Here is a 21,856-nt window from a genome sequence, read left to right on the forward strand (position 1 = left end):
AAGCACGTCCAGACGAAGGCCCCCCATATATCACATAGGAGACACACACATTGATATACACTAAATATTTGTTCCATTTCTTTTTGTGGTGCCCAAATTTATGCAACTGCTTGATTTTGTTTAAACAATTATTGCACACTTTTTGTAAATCCAGTAAACTTTTTTTCACTTCTCAAATATCACTGTGTGTGTCTCCTGTATGATATATTTAACTGACATTTTTTATTGTAACAACCAACGATTTATACAGGAAAATAATGGCTATTAACAAGGTTGCCCAAACTTTTGCATCCCACTGTATTAGTATATTTTGTCATTAGTACAATATGAAATAAATTCCACATGTGTCAAGTCATGTGCCAATATTTGCTGTGTAGTAGAACTGAGACATTAGTCATTATAAAAATTTATTTGAAATAATATTAAAATTCTCAAACAGAAAAACATTAAACATAAATATATAAAATATAAGTATTTACAGAGAGACAGGAATAAAAAGGACCCAGCTGCTCTCCAGAGCAGGAACAAGGCTGAGGAGGAAATGCTCCATTGGAGACTGGCGTGACCTCTACAGGGACACCAGGATGGCCAGCTCCACCGCCGATGGACCGTCCTGGGACCAGTCCCTCATCTGCCTCGGAGCTGTCCTCCTCTCTGGGCCTGTAAAACAGCACAAAACACAAAGAAATGAGAAGGCTGCTACTAGATTTTCATTTCAACATAGAAAAAAAGCAACAATAACAGGATATAATCAGATTGGTTGTAGATATTTAGTAAAGGTGATCACAAGGGAATCCCACCGAGTAAAAAGCTATCAGTGGTGCTGTACATCTGATGCTACAATTACATACCTGTGGGTGCAGCAGCAGGAGCTCAGGGACTGGGGAGCAAGGAGAAGCAACAGGGGATGCTCTGCTGCAGAATCAGTTGGTTGGTTTTAAACAATAGTCATAGAGAAAGTATATACAGTGGTCCCTCATTTATTGCAGCAGGGGTTGTCAGAATAACTAGCCCCTCGCCACGCACTTTATACACTTTTTTCCCCACACACATGAACATTAGTCACAGTTCTCACAAGTTGATTCTCAAAGTGCAAACCTTTGTAGATTGCAAAACGTAAAAGTATTATTATGCCGTGTTTTGTCTTCCTGTGCCTGCCACTTTCAATGCGCCTTTTTCCCTCGCGGTGCAGGTGTCTATTTCCGAATGAGGGTCATAATTATGTGTGCTTTTGTGCCGTTTTTTCTATTGGACGTGATGGTTATCAAAACAACACATGATAAATTTGACAAGCGCAGGAGACACAGCACGGAGGAGATTTGTCAATCAGGCTGCAGAATGCAATGTGCAAAAAAAAAATAAAAATAAAAAAAAATCAGCGAAAAAGCGAGGCAGTGACGGATGAGCGGGACCACTGTTTGCTGTTTATTAATAAACAAAATATATTCCTATATGACAACATGCATAAAAGCAGAACGGTATTTGTACATCAGTGGGAAAATAGCGGTGGCTTGCTAGCTTTTGTGCGGCTTCCCCGGGTCAGTGAAAAATGTAAAAAGAGAAATGAATGAACTCACCAGGTTGCCCGATCTCTTCATATATCTTCCTCCAAGCTCGGTCCTTTATATTCCTGTCTCGGTACACAAAGCAGCTGGTGTCGTACAACTCCGGGTTGTTTGCTACGGCGTTGATTAGCCTTCCCTCCATTGAAGAATGAAGGGCTTTGGCTGGATCTGCCCCTTTGACCTAGGTTACAGCCACGTCACCAGGCTCCTGATTGGTTGTCGCGGCGCGATTTGACGCTGGAGTTCAGATTTTTCCAACTCGAGCGGTAGAGGCGAAACACGCGTATGCACAAAATGCAACTATGGCAAGCCATTAGTGCCAAAATTCGCCACTTTTCTAACCCGTTTGATTAAGAAACGGCGTAAAAAACGCCGTTTAATTATTCAAAACTGTGGCAAGCCATTAGTGCCAAAATTCGCCACTTTTCTAACCCGTTTGATTAAGAAACGGCGTAAAAAACGCCGTTTAATTATTCAAAATGCCGAAAAAAACGGCGTTCTGTTTCGACAAACGCCGTTTTTTCCGACTCTCACATGGCGCCCTGAACGCACCATCCGAGTGACGTAAAAAGCGGCGTTCAAAGACAGACGGAAACGCCGTTTTTTCCGCCACTCGGCAGAAAACGCCGTTCAAAGATGCATAAAAACGGCGTTTTTTACAGCGTTCTGTGCCAGCTGTAACGGCGTTTAAAACGGCGTTTTATTGAAATTATGCAGGGCACTCCCCATGGTTCCCTCATCCAATTACTTTCAACTCATTTCACCCAATCAAAGAAGAGGAAGTGCAGACCACACTAATGCATCACCGATTCACTTTGCTGCTAAGTGATTGCCTATTCAGTACCAGTGCTTGTTACAGTATTGACTTGTATTATAATCCTACTATGCATTTTGATGTGTTTAAGGCATGATCAAGCAAACAAACGACAGAATACTTTTTCTGAAACCTTAACTGTGGTACCTGTTATGGCAGCTAACAGGTAATGAGCAGAGCTAGCTCTGCTAATTTCTGAGCTTCTTTCTTATTTTCCTCTTTACTTCTCTTAACCTTTAACTTATGTCTTAGCAATCAGATTCTGCCATCATGCATTACCGCTCTGTGCTAGTTATGTTGACTTATCTCTTCTTTTGTCTTCTCTTTTTTCACCCGTATTTAGACACTCGGCGCATGGCTCCTTTGTTTATGTTAGGGATCAGCTGTTAGCGCTGCGCCCTGCATCTGCGCTACCGGCAGACAGACCCTACGTCCCCAGTGAGGGAAGAGACGGGGGTGATGTCTACCGAGAAGGACACCTTACACACCATCTCTCCTTCCTGTAATCACTGTAAACGTGAGATCGCTCCCTAATATGATTGAGGAGCTAATGACGCTAACTCGGTCACAGTGGCAGTACCCCGACGCTGCCCGGTACTCCCTCTGTGAGTAGGCTGCCCGGCTTCCAGCTGCTGCGGCCGGACAAGACGAGAGACAGCGGTGAGAGGAAAGGAGGGGGACTGGGCAGTGTTTGTTAAAGACAGTTGTGGGACCTCTGGGCACATTGCTGTGAAAGAACAACTCTGCAACAGAGACATTGAGCTATTAGCCGTTAGCATCCGTGGAGGCAGCCTGTGACTCTCTGTGGTCTGCAGACTGCAGACGCAATCTCCGAGAGCTCTTCTTCTAATATCAGGGGACTTTAATCATGTCTCGCTGGACTCCACACTGCCCACCTTCACCCAGTATGTGACCTGCCCCACCGTAGGCAATAAAACATTGTACTTAATGTATGCCAATGAAAAAGTGTCATACAGTTCATCACCTCTCCCTGCCCAGGGAAGATCTGATCGTAATTAGTGCGCCTTGTCCCTGTGTGCAGCACTTAGTGTGCACGGAGCCACCAATCACCCACGCAGTGCAGAGATGGTCCGCGGAAGGCATATGAATAAATAATAAAAGCAAATAAATGACAGAATGCTTTTTTTTTTTGTTTTTTTTTTGTGTGAAACAAGTGGAGACATTAACTTTGATCAAAATGCTTTTGTGTTCAGTTTAAAGTAATACCACTGTATAATAGCCTTCAATTGTAATATTATTAACAGCATCTCAGGAATATTTTGCCCCTTCAACATGCATTGAAAAAGAACCTGATATGCAGTTTTACACCACCGTCATTGGCCTCATTAAAGATGGTGTTGAGTCTGTACACCGGCAGGAAGTTGAGAGGCTTGTACTCTGGTGTAGTCAGCACAAGCTGGAACTGAACACGCTTAAGACTGTGGAGATATCCCTCAACACTGCCTCCCCTCACCATATCTACACCAGTTCTACACTGCAGTCATTGAGTTTCTCCTGTGCTCCTCCATCACAGTCCGGTATGAAGCAGCCACTAAGCAGGACAGGAGCAGGCTGCAGTGGACTGTACTGGCAGCAGAAAAGATCATTGGCACCCCCTGCCCTCCATCCAGGACCTGCACCTCTCAAGAACCAGGAAACGGGAAGGGAAAATCATCACAGACCCCTCACACCCTGGACACAGACTTTTTTGACCTGCTGCCCTCTGGCAGACGGTACAGAAGCCTTCAAACCAGGACCACCTGACACAGGAACATTTTCTTTCCCCTCGCCATCTCCCTCCTAAGTGGTTGAACTGTCACACTGCTAGACTGCAACTGCAGTCTTTGGTATTAACTTCTGTAATCTCTGTATAAAAGAATTAGATTGTGTATTATATTGTTAGTTTATACACCTGTGTGCATATGTGCATGTGTATTTATGCATGTCCATACACATAGATGGATTGTGTTTTACATTTTTTTGCTTGAGAGACGCCCTCAATCGGAACCTAATTCCTTGTATGTGTTTGTGCATATACTTTGCCAATAAACGCGATTCTGATTATGAGGTATTTCCCTCTGGATGGCACACACACGTAAATTAAGTAGAAAAAATGTCATGTGTATTGCCTCTTTTAAAATTCTTTTTTGGAAACCACAAGAAGAGAAATATGTGGCATTCCCTTATGTCATTTTACATCTTCACTGTCAGTAGACAATTGTGAACATATTTTGATCTGGCTTTTTTTCCTTAACTCAATAGACCTGGCACACATTCTACAAAGACAACTCTCTTCCTCTGTTTCAAGCTCTTTGCTTCAAGCAGCTAAAGGGGAGTTAATTTTCTTCTGCCGACTTGGTGCATTGAAGGTATCTTGAAGTTAGTCACTTCAAATCTCACCTTTTCCCGTTATTTTTCAGAGATTACAAGTTCATGTGTGACATTTATTTAAACCACCCTGTAGCTAAAAGTAAAAACAAACACTGTAGAAGCACTTGTGGCTGTGTCCTTTGTGCACACACATTAGTGAAAATGAAAAACATTCATTTTTAGAGTGTTTGATCTATAAACAGTGTTGGGGAGTAACGGAATACATGTACCGCCGTTACGTATTTAGAATACAAAATATGAGTAACTGTATTCCGTTACAGTTACCGTTTAAAAAGGTGGTATTCAGAATACAGTTACTTTGTTGAAATAAATGGATTACACGGCGGTACTTTCCTGTTTCATATTGTCGCGGGTCAGGACTGTTTGGGTTTGTTTGACAGCTGTTCTGTTGTTCCAGGCGGCAGCGTTACGGTTGCCATGGTTACAGGGTGACGCTCTCGCTCTGCGTGTTTCCTGGGTGAGAGAGCGCCTTTTGTTGTTGTTGTTGTGCTAAGCTAAAAGGCAGAATGCTACAGGCATGGCCCTAAAGAATGTAGCCTCATGGGCAGTGTAGTCCGTGCTGCAGGGAGAATGGACTGCCATACACGTTATGTGTCTGTGAGCGAGGGAGGGAGAGAAAGGAAAAGTCCGAGCTGCAGGGCCGTGCAGAGACGTTTATAGGGGCGGGTGCTCAAAGCTAAAAAGGGGCACATTGAACCAGGCTGAATAACAACAACACACATTCATCAAGAATCTAATATGGGATCGCATCATACTATATCACTGTTGTGAGGCAAAGCAAACGTAGCCTATGTTTTACCTGATGGGTACAATGTTGCTGTTGAGGGGTTGCTGCTGCTCCTGCTGCTGATAGTGCTGGAGGGCAGGGCTGTGTTGATCTGAGACTGTAGACATTAAAAAGTCCATAGGAGAGATGGGAGCTGATTAAACAAGTGTCATGAGATAATAACAAAATGCAAAGATTGGTGACAGCGCTTGGAACCATAAGGCAACAAAAAACTGAGAAATAAACTAGACCCTGCCTGTGATTCACTCTTTGCCTCTCTCCCTCCTTCCATCCCCTCATTTCATCTATCACTCTCCACTTGCTGTCCATCTGAGAACAAGGCACAACTTGCTATTGCAATACACTATTGCAATACACACCAGTGTGTGAATGTGAGAGTGAATGAATAGTGGCATTGTAAAGCGCTTTGGGTGCCTTAAAAAGCGCTATATGAAATCCAATCCATTATCATTATTATTATTATTATTGTTACTATAATTTAATTATCCACACTTAACAACTCTTACACTTAATCTATAATAAAATGATGACAGAAAAATGTTATAGAAGCAAAACATTAGATCATTTTAAGTGAAATATAATCCCCCCAGAAAGGCAGGAAAAGCCCTGTAACTTACTTTAAAACTAAATATGTTCCCTAAAACGGTGACAGAGCTACAGACCCATGACAGCCTTACACAGTGAGCCAGCAGCTATGACCAGCACTACTTGTGCAGTTAATAAAAGGACAGGTAATGTTTGTCGCGCTGTTACACACACAGCATGCTCATTTGTTTCAGTTCGTCAGTTGCCACAAGACAGCTTACCAACGTGTACGTAACAAGCTAATACTCCTGTGTGCTTTAGACTACAGTGTACGCTGTACACCTACTTACTGGTTCTGTCGCATCAGTCTGTGTGTCTGAGGTCATTTGTGTTTCTCCTACAACTCCGGACCGCAAAAAATGCGCGTGCTCTTTATGAGCTTGTTCCCGGCTCGTAACCAGTGCGTTCTGCCGTCAAGGGCGATCATTGGTTAATGGTGATCATGTGACTGATGCAAGCCAGATCCTTTTATTTAGCAAAACTGTGATTAATAGTTAAATATTATTGTTGCGGGGCACAGACAGGACTCCGCACGAACACACACATTTAAAAAAAAAATAATTAAAATTTAAAAAAAAAAATTGCCTCAACAAAAGGGCACTTTGGGCACCCATCAGGAAAGGGGCAGGTGCTCAAGCCCCTTCCGCCCCCCCTCTGCACGTGCCTGCCGAGCTGTCATCGAGCAGAAACGGGAGCTGGAAGCATGTAAATATAATAATAACCACTGCAGCCAAGAAGAGTGCCTGACGAGCCCATTTGTAAGTAAGCTATTAAGACTCAACTGTACAGTGTTCGTGTTTTCCTCCTGAAAAAATAAGTTATGTTGGAGCAGCCTTTCAACGTCTCTCTCTGTCTCTGGCAAGCAAAGTTGACCCAGACAACAAAGTAAAGCTAGTTTTCGGCTACCAGCCCGACACGAACCCACCGTATTAGCCAGAGGTCCCTTTACTACGGTTCGGAGCCGCGGACCTTCAGTATCAGTAATAAATCACAGCAATAGTACATTCAGGTAGTTGTAAACAGCACGATAATATATTAAGTAATCCAAAGTATTCAGAATACGTTACTCTCATTGAGTAACCTAACGGAATACGTTACAGAATACATTTTGGGGCATATATTCAGTATTCTGTAATGGAATACATTTTAAAAGTAACCTTCCCAACACAGTCTATAAACATGTACCACTGTGTAATCCCTTTTTTGGATGAACAGGCTTAAAAATATAGGCTAGAAAGCGACTTCATTTCAGCGATTTTGGTTACTTATCAGCAGAGTCAGACAGTATGAATATGAGGGGGCTTGTAGAGATGACAGTAGGCAAGCAGACAAGTTTCCTGAGGTTGGGCTGAATGAACCTAGAACACAGGGAGAAACCTAAACAAGCAGAAGGAACTTTAGCTAAATATATTGTCACGTACAGCAAAATGACTATAATAAAGAAGGTAAGCCGTGACCATAGAAAATGCAAAGCAATCACTGGATTGACTGTCCGAATTGCTACACACTTTTTAAGCATCGTTCACCAACAAACTGAGTCTAACAAATCATTTTCTTTACTTTGTTAATTACAGTTAGTGCCTTTATGTATAAAACATAATTAAATGCCAGTGTTTATCTTGATGTTATTTTTGCAAAAAAAAAATAAAAAATAGCTTTGCAGCCATTATCTCTTACATAATTCTACCACATTTATATAATTCACTACAAAGTTCATGTCAAACTATTTAAATGTAAAATTAGGCAGAAGTCTTAAATGTTTCCATAAAACTCCCCCGCGAACAGTTTAACCCAAATAATATCACGGTCAGCACTGACACATGTTCAGAGTACTCAAAATTGATTTTTAACCAGGTTATAGTCAAAGGCCAGATGCCAATCTCAGAGTTAACACCAAAGTTTAAAGTCGGTTTGTTAAAACTGCTTTGTTCTTGAAAGCAGTAAAATGAATTCATAACTTTTAAGTCTGAGTTGATTCTTGAGTTCTTGGTTTGAGAACTGATGAGGGTAAATTCATTGAACCATTTACCTTGACTTAAACACATAATTGTACTACATAGCCCTTGTCAATGGAACCCAATACCAGTATTGGACAGTAACAGGTAAGCCTCAACTTTAATTTGTAAACAGACAAGACACCATGAGAACTGACATTACAATATTTTATTTTACAAGAGTCAATGTCTTTCAGTTCAAAGTTTGGCATCTGTTGTACATCTTGAAAAAAATAAATTAAAAACAAAACCCACACTATGCAGTGTACTGTAATTGAACACAATCTACAACAAACTTTCAAACGAATATTTCTAGATGAATTGTCATTTTCCTTCCAATACTGTAAACTTTCTGAACACCACTTATTTTGCATGGCTTGATACATGCATACCCCAGTTGTCTTAACTGGACCATAAATACAACTATATACAATGAACAGTCATTTGTAAAAACACTTAAAATGTAAAATCTTTAAGAAGCCTGAGTGCCAGGAGCAATCCCATTTAACACTTACAATAACAACTTCATCCCAAAAGGCCACAGGTTTTAACCATAGCTTCCCAGCATCAGTTCATGTATGCAGCTACACCTTTCCAAATCCAAGGGATCCTTTTAATGCATCGTTCATAAGATCTTTAAATTGATCTTCATCTGCAACACCTCTTGGAAGATACAGGGATAAGCTGCACGTTGATGCGTATGGGATGCGCCGCATCCCCGGCTCCTGATCGTAAAAGTCTATGTTGCAGGACTGTGGGAACCCCAGTGGTGGAAGTAAGTCAGCCCCAGTTATGAAGACCAGCAGCTCTTCAAACGTGTGGTCCACCTCTTGCTCTGTTGAAATACATACAACTAGTAAATAAGGTGCAATGTATAGGTTCATGAATCAAAGATTTATAATCAGTTACACTGACTGTAGAGCAGTTGCATTAATTACTATTTTGGAGTCCAAAACAGGTTGTTAGGCAAAACCAATATTGCAAAGCACTGTATAATAATAAATAAAAAAAATTACTTCAAGTAATCCTGCCCTCCTAAGACAGGAAATTAATTTTGGTCCTCCGAGTCTGACCTATATGTCAAGGACTGTTTATGCAATGTGTATGTTTTAAAAACAAGTTATTCATTCTGTCCTTGCAAAAGTACATTGTTGACTTTCTAGTGATGTCACATTTGCATGGGTGTTGTCATTGCACCACTTGATTACCTAGGACACTATGAGGTTTCTTTATAGTCAATGGAATACCTGAAGCTTCAATTTAGGCAGTGCATCTAATTAACAAATGACCGTTGTCTCAAAGAGAGAATAACACAATTTGAAAGGTGAGACCTCTCTTAAACACTGCAAACACACTTCCTTAATCTCAGATGTGCTAATACAGTTGAATCATAAATTTTACTAATTTAAATACAAATATGTAATATAAATATTTAATATTTTAGTGTTAAGAGAAGTTTGTGGTCATGTAATAAAATTAATGTGTTAACAGAAATCACAATGAAAATCAAATTACATCCTATCAGTCTCAACAACCAAGATCTGGTAGAAATGACAGAAGAAATAATCTTCCAAAAATATTTGTAGGTCCTTTCCTTTAAAATAACTTACCTAAAAGGTAAAATAATCAAAAACTTCCCCATATGCTGTAAGAATGTGTGGATTTTGCAAAGTTCAAAGGTTTCATTGCACCCAAGTGTTGTTTAGATTTAGTTGTCTGTATTTTGTATTGTGGACACTGTATTTAGCATGAGATGCCTGAAGCAATTCAAACAGAACCAAGACATGTGTTGTATTCTATGTACTCACCCTGAATGGCCATAAGCCACCATTCCCACTGAAAGATCGTGGCTTCCTCTTCTTCACGTCTGTTACTTCCAGCTGGACTCCATCCAATGGTGAAGAGATCCTGGAAGCTGTTCCTTGTAAGTTTATTTCCTGCATTTGTAAATACAGGAAGGAACTTCTTCCAGCATCTCTTCACCATTTGCCAGAACTGACCACACGAGTCCATACCGGCAACAAACTGTTGAATCATGCTGGCAACCCTGTTGACCACAGATTGTACTCTCAATTCATACCACATAGCAAAACAGTCAAACAAAACAGAAAAAGGCTTGTTTTGTCAATTTCAACACTACCTTAACTGCAATATCAATTCAGCAGATTGATTTGTTTAAGTGTTAACTATTAGGGGGGAACACAATGGGAAGACGAGCACTGACCAGCAAACTACTTTGTAATTTTCTAACAAATTCTCACCTGTGAAACGCAAAATGAGATACAATCTCGCCCCTTATCCTCTTAACATCAAGTAGTGTGGCAGTGTAGATGTCAGGGATACCACAGCCTGCAATCCAGTCCCCAAGGTGACTTTTCAAGTCTGCCAGGTCTTCTGGGGTGCTGCAGTTGGAAACCTTGAAAATCAGGCAGCTCCATAAATACATACGTTTGAAGCATTCACTAGTTGACTTACATTTTGAGACATTCCACTGATGAGTCAAGCTATGCATTGTGTTTCATTGAATTTAATTACACCTCAACATGTACACAGCTTTACCTTTTCTATGTTCTGTTTAATGTCTTCATCCATGAAGACCTCGACATCAAAGTCATCAAGAGATGTCTTCTGGCCACACATCATACAGAACAGGTGTCTATTGATACACCGTGGCCCTGGTCCATTGTGTGCTATCGACCAAGCAATCAGTTTACCAGCCGTATAAAACTTGTTGCTTGACAGCAACTGCTGGCTATAACTGAACAGCAGACTGCCAGGCTTCCCCTCAAAAATCCCTAGGGAATTCTGAGTTTCGACCATAAGTAAGCTGCAGGAAAAGGTAGAAAAAAAAAAAAAAAAAAAAGAGTCAAATTGTGATTTCATCTTTGCAATAACAACAAAAAACACATTCACGCATTCTATTATTGTGTGGGAGAGATGGGACTTTTGCTTACCGAAAAAATTCCCGCCTTGGGCCTCCATAATCATCGGCCATTTCACCAACGAATTCAATGTTTGGCAATTTATGCCAGGCAAAATATGACTTCGAAAGTGCCATGCAGGCACTATGTAGGATTTTCCTTCGTCGGGCTATTACTGTACAATAATTGCTGGTGTCAAGATGCGTTTCCTGGAAATCTTTCAGGACAGTAGCAAGGTCCATCTCATCCTGAAGGGGGGGGGGAGAGAGAGAGAGAGAGAGGGTCACGACTACATAAAAACATCCACAGCAGTTCTGGCAGTGTTGTTCATGACACATACATGTGAATCATTTTGTTCAGGGGAAGCCAGGACAGCCTCATCCAGGTCTGATACTTCTGACTCTGCAGAGTCGATGTAAAACTCTTCCCTAAACAGAACACAAATGCATTTGATTTTTTAATATCATGTATACATATTGAAATGTATTGACTCATCTGATAATGTGAAATCAGATTCTTTTACTGTACAGATACAGCCACTTAAAATGGCCACGTGGTCCTTGATTACATGTGTTGGAGCATTTGTATTTTAACAAATTTCAAAATATTAAAATGTAAAGTTTTGTTAGTGTACTTCTATTTTGGGGTTAATTAATTTTTTTATTTGTAGGTTAATACTCACTTCATCGTTTTGTTGTTTATCTTGTCAAGTCAGCCAGGAAGAACTTCAGGGCCATTTTTGATAAATTAAGAGACTGGTATAGGACCAGCATGCACTGGGATAGGCCAATGGTTTTGTGTGTTTTTTTTTGTTTTGTTTTTAAATTTGAGACAAGCAGCATGAAGCAACAAAAATAGATCTTGTTATTGGTTGACAAACTGGATCAATAAACTATACAATGCAACTTTCAAGTTTGGACAGTGCAGTTTTGCCTGCGTACAAAAGATTATCACAGGGCAGCAGTGTCTTCTGTATATTTTTTGTTAGATGTTTTGGGAAACATAAGGAACTGCCACTACAGTGCCCATTTATGGAATTACACTGAAATTGGTAAACACAGAACTGTTTACTGGGAATACTTTGGGTGATCTGTAGTTCCAAGTGTCTGAATGGTCAGGCTGACTAAAGTGTTATTGATGCATTGTCAGCAATTAAAAATGCCAATATCACGACATCAACAAATCTGAAAAATGTGAAAAAGCAAAACAAACAAAATGAGGCAATTAAACCATTGGTCTATAGTCAGAGTACATAAATGTACTCTGTTCAATACATGCAACCTTTAAATTTTTAATTTTTGCTGGTCTCACCCCGTTATATTGTACTTATAAAACACACACCATAGGTAAATAGACAATAAGTTACAGTTTACACTTCAGTTTTGGCATGTTATTCATCAACTACCACTTGCCTGTTAACCTCTGGTTCCTGGAGACCATGCCTACTAGAATTAGCTGTATGGTTTTCATGCAGACCACTGCAAAGGAATAGCAGTAATATTTAATAACAGGAACAGGACCCCAACGCAGATATTTCTTGATCTAGACTACACAAAATGATCCAAGTTATAATAATGATAGAATTAGTTTGTACAACAGTTTTACCAAAAATAAAATTTGTGCAATATTTTAAGATTAAAATTCCAACTCATAAACAAACAGTGCCATTTACCTGATAACCTCTGGCTCCTGTACATTGTGCCTGCCATGGTCAGGTGTCTGTGTCATGCAGCACACTGCAATATGGTAAATATTGATGATGAGAGGGTGTAATGCATTTATAGTGCTACAGTCCAAAGGCAGTGGTCAAACACTTACATTGCCATTTCAGACTGCACCACTTCTCCACCAGTTGAGTCGTCATTGGCTTCTGTAATCTAAAACAGAGTATTAAAATATAAATGAAATTGAACAACAAATGAAAAAAGAAAAAAGAAAGGTTAAGGACATTACAAAAGAATGAAAAACCCAGAACACCAAAACCCAGGAAACTGGGATTACAATAACAAAATGAAAAAATATAAATCTTTACACACAATTGTTTTATGAAAGATGCACATCAGCCCATAAACAACAAAAAACCGTTAGACCATATTTCAGGCTTGCTCTACTGCATTTCTGTTATTAACAGTGACTCAACTGACGGGGCACTATGCCATCTGGCATAGTGATCAGATGAATGTCTCACATCCTTTGGGGAAATCACAGCATTTACTATTCTGAGCAGTGACATGTTAAAGATGGCTTATACAATATTAGGGTGACTGGAGAGCCACTGAGTTACAGTAATAGTGACAATTATGCCATATCAGCCACCCCAGTGGAACATTTGAATACCTTTGGACGGATATAAAGATTGGAGCGACCCAGTAGGTTTCTTGCTCTAATTTCTTGGGGCGTCTCCTCTTCAAGAGGAAGAATGAGCCGCTGTCCATTCACTTTGCATAGATCGAACTGCAAAGGTATGTCTGCAATATTGTCCCGTAGTGCCTGCCTGAATTCAGCGGCATTTAGGTTTACAGGAACGACCACCCGAGTAGCAGGAGTGGCATCTGTAAACAAATTTAAACCAAGTTAGCTGGCAATGTTATTTAGAACTTTCCCTAAAAACGGAAAAGGGTAAATTGTCACATTGTAGTGTCTCAACATCAATTTATTGGTGCAAGGAAATAAAGATTACAAAGGTGCTAAAAATCTAATGCCAAATTCTACAATTTGTAAACAAATGACACCATGATGCAATTTTTTTGAAAACCATCACTCCAAATAATTAATCTTAAAATAAAGATTACCCCTATGAGATCGGTAGTGGGTCAGTGTCGGATTCATTAGTACTGACACCTTAAACGTTAACTGGCGTTGTCTGGTTCTCCCGCCTCTTGGCCTGCGCACTGGTCCACCCCCGTGCTGTTGGCGGAAAACTCCAAAGCTATCATTAGACCATGAGATAAGTTAAGTCACAAACTAATATGACACAGAGACCCCCCCCCCAAACAAAACAAAACACCACACACTCCGAGTAAGGCATGAATGTTCAGCATATCGGTGTTTATTGCATGCATTTTCCGATTGTCTGGCAAATTAAATGCTCCCAGAAAACGTGGGATATGCTACATTTATAAACTAAAATCCTTATGCATAAAGAGGGATTAAAATGACTGTCATTTGAAATCGTCAACCTAGGAGAGACTTTTATGATTACAGAATTTGTTAAATGCTGTGGATTGAATTGTAACAGATAATTAGTAAACGAGCCATTTATTATTTAAAAACGTAAAAGGTTTTTTTTTTTTTTGGCAAGAACAAAAAAGGCGCAAAGCTAGAAGCTTGCCAATATAGTAACCACCACCAAAGCGTTTCACCTTTGTAGAAGAGAAGTCCCCTCTTCACCGTCATCTTGATTCAGTAGCCGGTTAAATTGGGCATTCATTCTGTCTCTGATATCATTGACTCTCCGTCGAAACGCAGCGGTACGTTCAGACATGATTGTCCATAAAAAGTCCGCCAAAAGGCTGGGCAGATATATATAGCATCCCGAAAATTCAAAGTACGGCGGGAGAAGGTACATTGTTTGTGATTGGATCGGCAAGACTGAACTTTTTTTTTTTTTTTATCCACCCCTTAACACAACCTGTGATCCGAATTTGTGGTAACCAATCACAGTCAACCTCATATTTGTGTTGTCTCAATCAAGCTATGTGCGACAAACTACATTCAAGTGAATGGATGCGAGATCTCTGCACCAACAAAAAAAACACCACATTTGACTGCAAGTACCCTAGTTAATCTCAATTACTGTTTGACTTTGCTACCTAAAAGCTAAGCCATGATTCTGAAACATTACTTTGTCCTTTTAAGCGCATGTTACATGTTAGCTTTGTAGTAAGTGAAAAAAAAAAGTCATGCTAACCTTGGTCCGTTAGGAATGTTGCCAACATGCCATTTTAGGTGAGGCATGGTAATAAAGTCTTTAATATGTTACTTCATTTGGCCACTTTATATTATTGAAAATACAGTTTTATCACACTTGTTACATTAGCCGGATTAGGCTACATTGTACTGCACTGTAGGGACTTTGTAATAATGTTGATTTAACGTTGTTTTTGTCATTGATATTTGATCTATTTGTAGTCGACCAGGTGACAACAACTACGTTGAAAAACAACAAACAACGTCTATTTATAGATGACCAGAGATCAAAGCTGTGATCATCCAAAGAGCCTCTTTCAGTGGTAAATCCCTACAGGTCACCATAAAAAAAGCCATTGATTTGTAGTTGAGCGTTAAATTACTGAGCGGGTATAAAGTACCGGAGAAAATAGATTGAGTGTTCTTTTGTTATCACTGATTTATGGTCTAGTTACAGTTCAACAGCTTTAATAAAATCATGTCTACTTGCAATGTATGTATAGTTGACCGGGAAATTAAAGCAGCGATCACTTGGACTATTCCTAGCACCCCCCTCACAGTGGTACATCCCTTCAGGTAACCATTCACAAGTCTTGTACAGTAGAGCGGGACATTACAGTTACTCTCAGCGGAATTCACTGGAGAAGGCATACGTTCATGCACTGCACTGGCCTGCACCACGATTATAAGGTAAGAATGAGTTTTATTCTATTCGTTATTTCCAGTACAGTAATAGATTCGTTAATATAAAGTTTCGGACAAAATGTAGGAGCCCGAAATTGTATCTACTTTCATCTTACAGTCCGACAACAAAGAACACATTTTCGTTTCATACTTTTGTTATATTCCGTTACAGAGCTAGCCTAACGCTTCGAGGGTTTCTTTAGCCTTGCCGTCGCCTCGGCCACCATTGACCCAGACTGTCGCTCTGTGGTTGCTTTTTGCATAGTACTAAAAAAAAGCAAATCTGTGATATGGTAGGTAAACGTAAAGGTAACTGTATAAATGTGTTCAATGACTTTGTTACTTTTGATGATTGGAGAGCACCCGCTTCAATTTGCACATGAAAACTTTAGACTCAGTTCGATTGCTCATGCGGCATGCCCACGTGACTTTACGTCGCATGCTCACCGGAAAAATCAATGCGCAATTACGTGGCTCTAATGATGGTGAGGTTGTGCGTAGGTGCTGCATATAATACAGTATGTTCAGTGGGAGAAACTTAGTCATTTAACTCTACAGCCGAGTAATTATCCCGAGAGCCTTTTTCTAGTAAGCGGGATTAACAGACTGTCAAACCATGAAGTCATAGTGCAACACCAAGTTGCAATTTCAGTAAACTCATCTGAATTAGATCGTGATAGATGTTCTGAATTTTCAGCTTTTGATGTTCATCCTTATAAGCACGCATGTGCCTTTTTAAACGCATGTATAGTTGTATCTACAATACCAGGATTTAGTAATACAGTGGTGTATATAAAGAGCCACATGAGACTGTTAAGCTATCATTAAACCCGACACTGCAGACTGAAAGACAAACTCCATGAACTGAAAACTGACCTTAAATATGAGTGCGGCAAATCCGCAGTGAAGAGAGATAATAATATTGATTTTTTTTTTTTTTTTTTTAAAGTTCCAAGAATCCAAAACTAACGTACAGGAAGCCACAAGGTAGACAAACAAAGTGTACAACTTGAAACAGAACAACAGAGTGAAAAGCTGAGGGCTTAAATACTTGCGCAAGTTGATTAGGGAGAGAGGACGCAGCTGGGAGAAACAAGACACAGGTGAATTGAATCAAACAAGTATGACCAGTGGAAGCAAAAGCAAGTGCACAAAAGACTAGACGTTGAGGGGTCTGAAAAATGCTTTTGCCATGATGTAATCTGTAATTTCCACAAAGTATGCTGATCAGTGTAATTTTCAATGATTGAACTGTAGTAGAGACGAGCAAACATATTGGTAGATCTGAGAAGAGAGAACTTTTGTTATGAAAATGATTTTAATCTTTTACACATGATTGCATTTGAGCTTATTAAAGAGCTGTGGCTCCTGGTCAAGTGAAGGTCAGAAACTCTTGGCAGGCGTTAAGGATCAGCCAATACACGGTGAGGAGGACAGGAGCTCTGAAAGGAATGGCAACACACCTGCTTACATGACATACGCCTGGAGTGATTTTTTATCTTTTATTACTTATATTCTTTAGAGTTAAGATTTAAGTTTTTATCATTTATACCTTATATCTTTTGAGTAAGTCTTAAGTTTCAGTTATGTTCCGTTTGAGTGAGTTTCCTTCATGGTTCGAGTGTGACATTTAGCCTAGAAATTACACAGAGTTCAGCTGTGTATGTGCACAGGCCTTATGTCTGGCTAAGACAAGAGGTGTGAGGTTAGCTGGGGTGCAGACGAGGTCATGACACATACTTAGCATACACTGCAGACACACATACACACCATAATAGATCTATTTTGGTAAGTAAGAAGTGAAGATGTGTTTGCTGCAAATGCAGAATTGTGCCGAGGTACTTAGAGGAAGTGCAACTGAGGTTGAGACAAGAAGGCGTACGTGGGCGACACCGGATGGAGAGGAGACGTAATGTTCTTTAAACTATGTTAAAGTTCACGGAACATTTTGTGGTTTAAGTGACGTAAGCTGTACTTTGTCTATTTTGCAAAAGAGGGGGCTTGTTATTGTACTCATATAAAACCTTTGTCTAATTGTTGTAAGTTCAGTTCGATTGCTGATTTTGCCCAGCTTCGGACTCCACGCGTGTAATCAATAAATCTTCGCTTTGATCACATCTTCTGGACCAGAGTTGTTATTTGCTTGTGAGCCCTCCGTACTCCTTTTCTCCAACTTTTGAACCTTAACAACGTCAACAATATAAAGTAGTAACCAACTAAAGATAGGACACAAAAATGCAGACTTTGCGCTAGGAACACAGAATGGCAGGAGAACAGCCTCAAAGAGTAAAGAAATGAATAAACAACAGTATATGCAGAAAATAAAAAATAAAGTTAAAAGACAGCGTGGTCTCCAAGAACCCAGAGTACGATACAAAAATGTCTTTTATTCAAGTGAACAAAACAATGTAGACCATGTTCAATTTTTTAATAAGTTGGAAAAAAATAAAAGCTAATGACAGCATTTAAAATAAACAAAGATGAATAACATAGATGGGAACATTTGAAAATGGAATTGTAACATTATCAAAACTGATTTTTCAGATATGCAGATTAGAAGATATGGATATTCAAATTTTTAACTTGGGTGTGTATTTGAAATATGAAAATATTGGTTGACATCGTTGACATACTGTTATTAAAGATAGGAATATGTATGAAGAGTAGATTCAAAAGCTCTATTAACAGAACTATAACCTGTTAGAATCTGACATTTATTTCAGATGTATTCTGTAACTGTTCACAGTCTCAATACTTACAGTGATTCACAAATAAAATTTTTATCATTAGAGAAAAAATTACCAATAATCATCCCACAGATGTAATATTATCTACAGCTACTCTTAGTACCATCGATGTTAAGTTAGACTCTTTTTCTCCAATTGATCTTTCTGAGTTAACTTCAATAATTAATTCCTCCAAACCATCAACGTGTCTTTTAGACCCCATTCCTACAAACTGCTCAAAGAAGTCCTGCCATTAATTAATTCTTCGATCTTAAATATGATCAACCTATCTCTAATAATCGGCTATGTACCACAGGCCTTCAAGCTGGCTGTAGTTAAACCTTTACTTAAAAAGCCATCTCTAGACCCAGCTGTCTTAGCTAATTATAGGCCAATCTCCAACCTTCCTTTCATATCAAAAATCCTTGAAAGAGTAGTTGTCAACAGCTAACAGATCATCTGCAGAGGAATGGCTTATTTGAAGAGTTTCAGTCAGGTTTCAGAGCTCATCACAGCACAGAAACAGCTTTAGTGAAGGTTACAAATGATCTTCTTATGGCCTCTGACAGTGGACTCATCTCTGTGCTTGTCCTGCTAGACCTCAGTGCTGCGTTCGATACTGTTGACCATAATATCCTATTAGAGCGATTAGAACATGCTGTAGGTATTACAGGTACTGCACTGCAGTGGTTTGTATCATATCTATCTAATAGACTCCAGTTTGTACATGTAAATGGAGAGTCCTCTTCAGACACTAAGGTCAATTATGGTGTTCCACAGGGTTCAGTGCTAGGACCAATTCTGTTTACATTATACATGCTTCCCCTAGGCAACATCATTAGAAGACATAGCATAAATTTTCACTGCTATGCAGATGACACGCAGCTCTATCTATCCATGAAGCCAGGTAACACACACCAATTAGTTAAACTGCAGGAATGTCTTAAAGACATAAAGACCTGGATGGCCGCTAACTTTCTGCTTCTTAATTCAGATAAAACTGAGGTTATTGTACTCGGCCCTGAAAATCTTAGAAATATGGTATCTAAGCAGATTCTTACTCTGGATGGCATTACCTTGGCCTCCAGTAACACTGTGAGAAACCTTGGAGTCATTTTTGACCAGGACATGTCCTTCAATGCACATATTAAACAGATATGTAAGACTGCTTTCTTCCATTTGCGCAACATCTCTAAAATTAGAAATATCCTGTCTCAGAGTGATGCTGAAAACTAGTTCATGCATTTATTACTTCCAGGCTGGACTACTGTAATTCATTATTATCAGGAAGTCCTAAAAACTCGCTGAGAAGCCTTCAGCTAATCCAAAATGCTGCAGCAAGAGTACTGACAGGGACTAGAAAGAGAGAGCATATTCTCCTGTTTTGGCTTCCCTTCATTGGCTTCCTGTTAAATCCAGAATTGATTTCAAAATCCTGCTCCTCACATACAAGGTCTTAAATAATCAGGCCCCATCTTATCTTAATGACTTGTAGTACCATATCACCCTATTAGAGCACTTCGCTCTTGCACTGCAGGCCTACTTGTTGTTCCTAGAGTATTTAAAAGTAGAATGGGAGGCAGAGCCTTCAGTTTTCAGGCCCCTCTTCTGTGGAACCAACTTCCAGTTTGGATTCGGGAGACAGACACTATCTCTACTTTCAAGATTAGGCTTAAACTTTCCTTTTTGCTAAAGATATAGTTAGGGCTGGACCAGGTGACCCTGAATCCTCCCTTAGTTATGCTGCAATAGACGTAGGCTGCCGGGGATTCCATGATGCATTGAGTTTTTCCCTTCCAGTCACCTTTCTCACTCACTATGTGCTAATAGACCTCTCTGCATCGAATCATATCTGTTATTAATCTCTGTCTCTCTTCACAGCATGTCTTTCATCCTGTTTCCTTCTTTCACCCCAACCGGTCGCAGCAGATGGCCGCCCCTCCTGAGCCTGGTTCTGCCGGAGTTTCTTCCTGTTATAAGGGAGTTTTTCCTTCCCACTGTCGCCAAAGTGCTTGCTCATAGGGGGTCATATGATTGTTGGGTTTTTCTCTGTATTTATTATTGTGCTATCTACTGTACAATATAAAGCGCCTTGAGGCGACTTTTGTTGTGATTTGGCGCTATATAAATAAATTGAATTGAATTGAATTGAATTGATGACAGAGTGTTTCCAAAGTGCTCAGTCACAATTTTCAGAAACTAACATGGAATTTTTGATTTATTTAAATATATAAACCTGTTGAAAGTAATAATTTAAATTTTTGTCTTTGTAGGATCACAGTAATGTATAGATTTCTAATACAGTCCAAGTTTGTCCACGAAAAACACCAGCAAGCAGGGTATGTCCTACAACTATCGTATCACTGTAAATGACTAAGACTATAATCGAACTCTCTTCCTTAAACAACAAGAAACATGAAGTGTACTCAGGAGCAGATTCGAGCACAGGCTCAGAGTGAAGTTAACAGAAAACGTTCTTTACATCATAACCATCATCATCATCATCATCATTTATAGCACTTTAAAAACACACCTGGTAGACCAAAGTGCTGTACAATAGAAATAGAAATATAGTAATAAAAGAAAAAACAGACAAGTATGTGTATGTGATGCAAAAGGTAAAATTAAAAACAAGGCTAGAATGCATGAATGTAACTTTAAGTTCTACAACTAGGAGCAAAATGCTATGAACATGGACTACGGTAGTTCATACTAGAGGGAACAGTAACATGATCTGTGGCTGCCGGAGCTTGGCAAGTGAAACAGTGGTGTGAGAGTTGATGGTGGAGCGGCACTGTGCGACCCATTTTTGTATTGTTACCTTATGTGTGCCGCTACGGGTCACCTTTTGTGTTTTTACGTATGGTGTGTTTATGGAAATGTATTGAAGATAAACGTAACTCAAGCCAGGTGTTTTGTCAGAACAAGCAAACAGTTTGTAAAATCTGCGCTGTTATTGATAAATGACATTGACTAAAGAGAAGCAAATAAAACTGATGAATACAAAAACAATCTTAACCGTACAAGACAAGTATAGATTGAGTTGGGCTGTTACAAGTTTAATTCATAACAGTTACATTGCCTCCCCTGCCACCAGTGGCTTCAGTGCATAGCCTCTACAGGTACTGCAAGAGAGGAGAGCAGAGTCAGGAGGGTCTTGGAAGAAGTTCAGAAAAGATCCAAATGGCAGTCTGAACAGTCTTACTTGTTTGCAGGTGGAGTAATGCACGAATGGATAAAAAAGAGTGAGAGGTTATCAGCTGTTGAGGAGCAAATGGAGATCCGTGTCAGGGGAGTGATGCTATTGCGAGTGTGAAAGGTTGTCCAGAAGTAATAAGAAGACATGAAAGAGAGGTAAATACTAGAGCTATGAGCAACGTGAGGCCAATACTGACATTGGTTAACAGATATATGGCAAAGACTGGTTGTGAATGGTGGTCTTAAATACAGCTGGCTTGATTTGTCTCAGGTGGTGATCCT

The 21,856-nt window shown here is 39.7% G+C and overlaps 1 protein-coding gene and 1 long non-coding RNA gene across 4 annotated transcripts; one reads left to right on the forward strand and one right to left on the reverse strand.

Moving 5' to 3' along the window:
- The first annotated feature begins 2,008 nt into the window (after nt 1–2,008).
- Nucleotides 2,009–4,446, forward strand: LOC112843331 (uncharacterized). Its single transcript, XR_003215628.1, has 2 exons — nt 2,009–2,545; nt 2,723–4,446. It is a non-coding gene; the product is annotated as an uncharacterized LOC112843331 (long non-coding RNA).
- Nucleotides 4,447–8,290: 3,844 nt separating this feature from the next.
- LOC109198895 (G2/M phase-specific E3 ubiquitin-protein ligase-like) lies at nt 8,291–16,575 on the reverse strand. 3 transcript variants are annotated; one of them, XM_019354202.2, is made up of 12 exons: nt 16,527–16,575; nt 13,850–13,986; nt 13,395–13,609; nt 12,876–12,934; nt 12,730–12,793; nt 12,470–12,535; nt 11,398–11,485; nt 11,091–11,305; nt 10,696–10,963; nt 10,398–10,552; nt 9,945–10,183; nt 8,291–8,971 (listed from the first exon to the last, which is right to left on the reverse strand). In XM_019354202.2, the coding sequence occupies exons 3-12, from the start codon at nt 13,490–13,492 to the stop codon at nt 8,721–8,723; spliced, it is 1,503 nt and encodes a 500-aa protein (XP_019209747.2). In that variant the 5' UTR covers nt 13,493–13,609; nt 13,850–13,986; nt 16,527–16,575; the 3' UTR covers nt 8,291–8,720. The 3 variants fall into 3 exon arrangements, with proteins under 3 accessions (XP_019209747.2, XP_025757186.1, XP_025757193.1); XM_025901401.1 differs by lacking the exon at nt 16,527–16,575 and adding an exon at nt 14,420–14,636; XM_025901408.1 differs by lacking the exons at nt 12,470–12,535; nt 12,730–12,793; nt 12,876–12,934; ... (1 more) ...; nt 13,850–13,986; nt 16,527–16,575 and adding an exon at nt 11,740–11,916.
- Between the last annotated feature and the right edge of the window lie 5,281 nt (nt 16,576–21,856).

Source organism: Oreochromis niloticus, linkage group LG3 (assembly GCF_001858045.2).
Source record: "Oreochromis niloticus isolate F11D_XX linkage group LG3, O_niloticus_UMD_NMBU, whole genome shotgun sequence".
Classification (NCBI taxonomy): domain Eukaryota; kingdom Metazoa; phylum Chordata; class Actinopteri; order Cichliformes; family Cichlidae; genus Oreochromis; species Oreochromis niloticus.

What these genes read in the sequence shown, in the direction of transcription:
- LOC109198895 (XM_019354202.2), bottom strand. Translation starts at nt 13,492, where the DNA reads ATGGACAGCGGCTCATTCTTCCTCTTGAAGAGGAGACGCCCCAAGAAA. An exon ending in CAGGAGCCAGAGGTTATCAG is followed by an intron (nt 12,536 to 12,729) that starts GTAAATGGCACT and finishes ATTCCTTTGCAG; the next exon opens with TGGTCTGCATGAAAACCATA. An exon ending in CTGAACAAAATGATTCACAT is followed by an intron (nt 11,306 to 11,397) that starts GTATGTGTCATG and finishes CCCCCCCTTCAG; the next exon opens with GATGAGATGGACCTTGCTAC.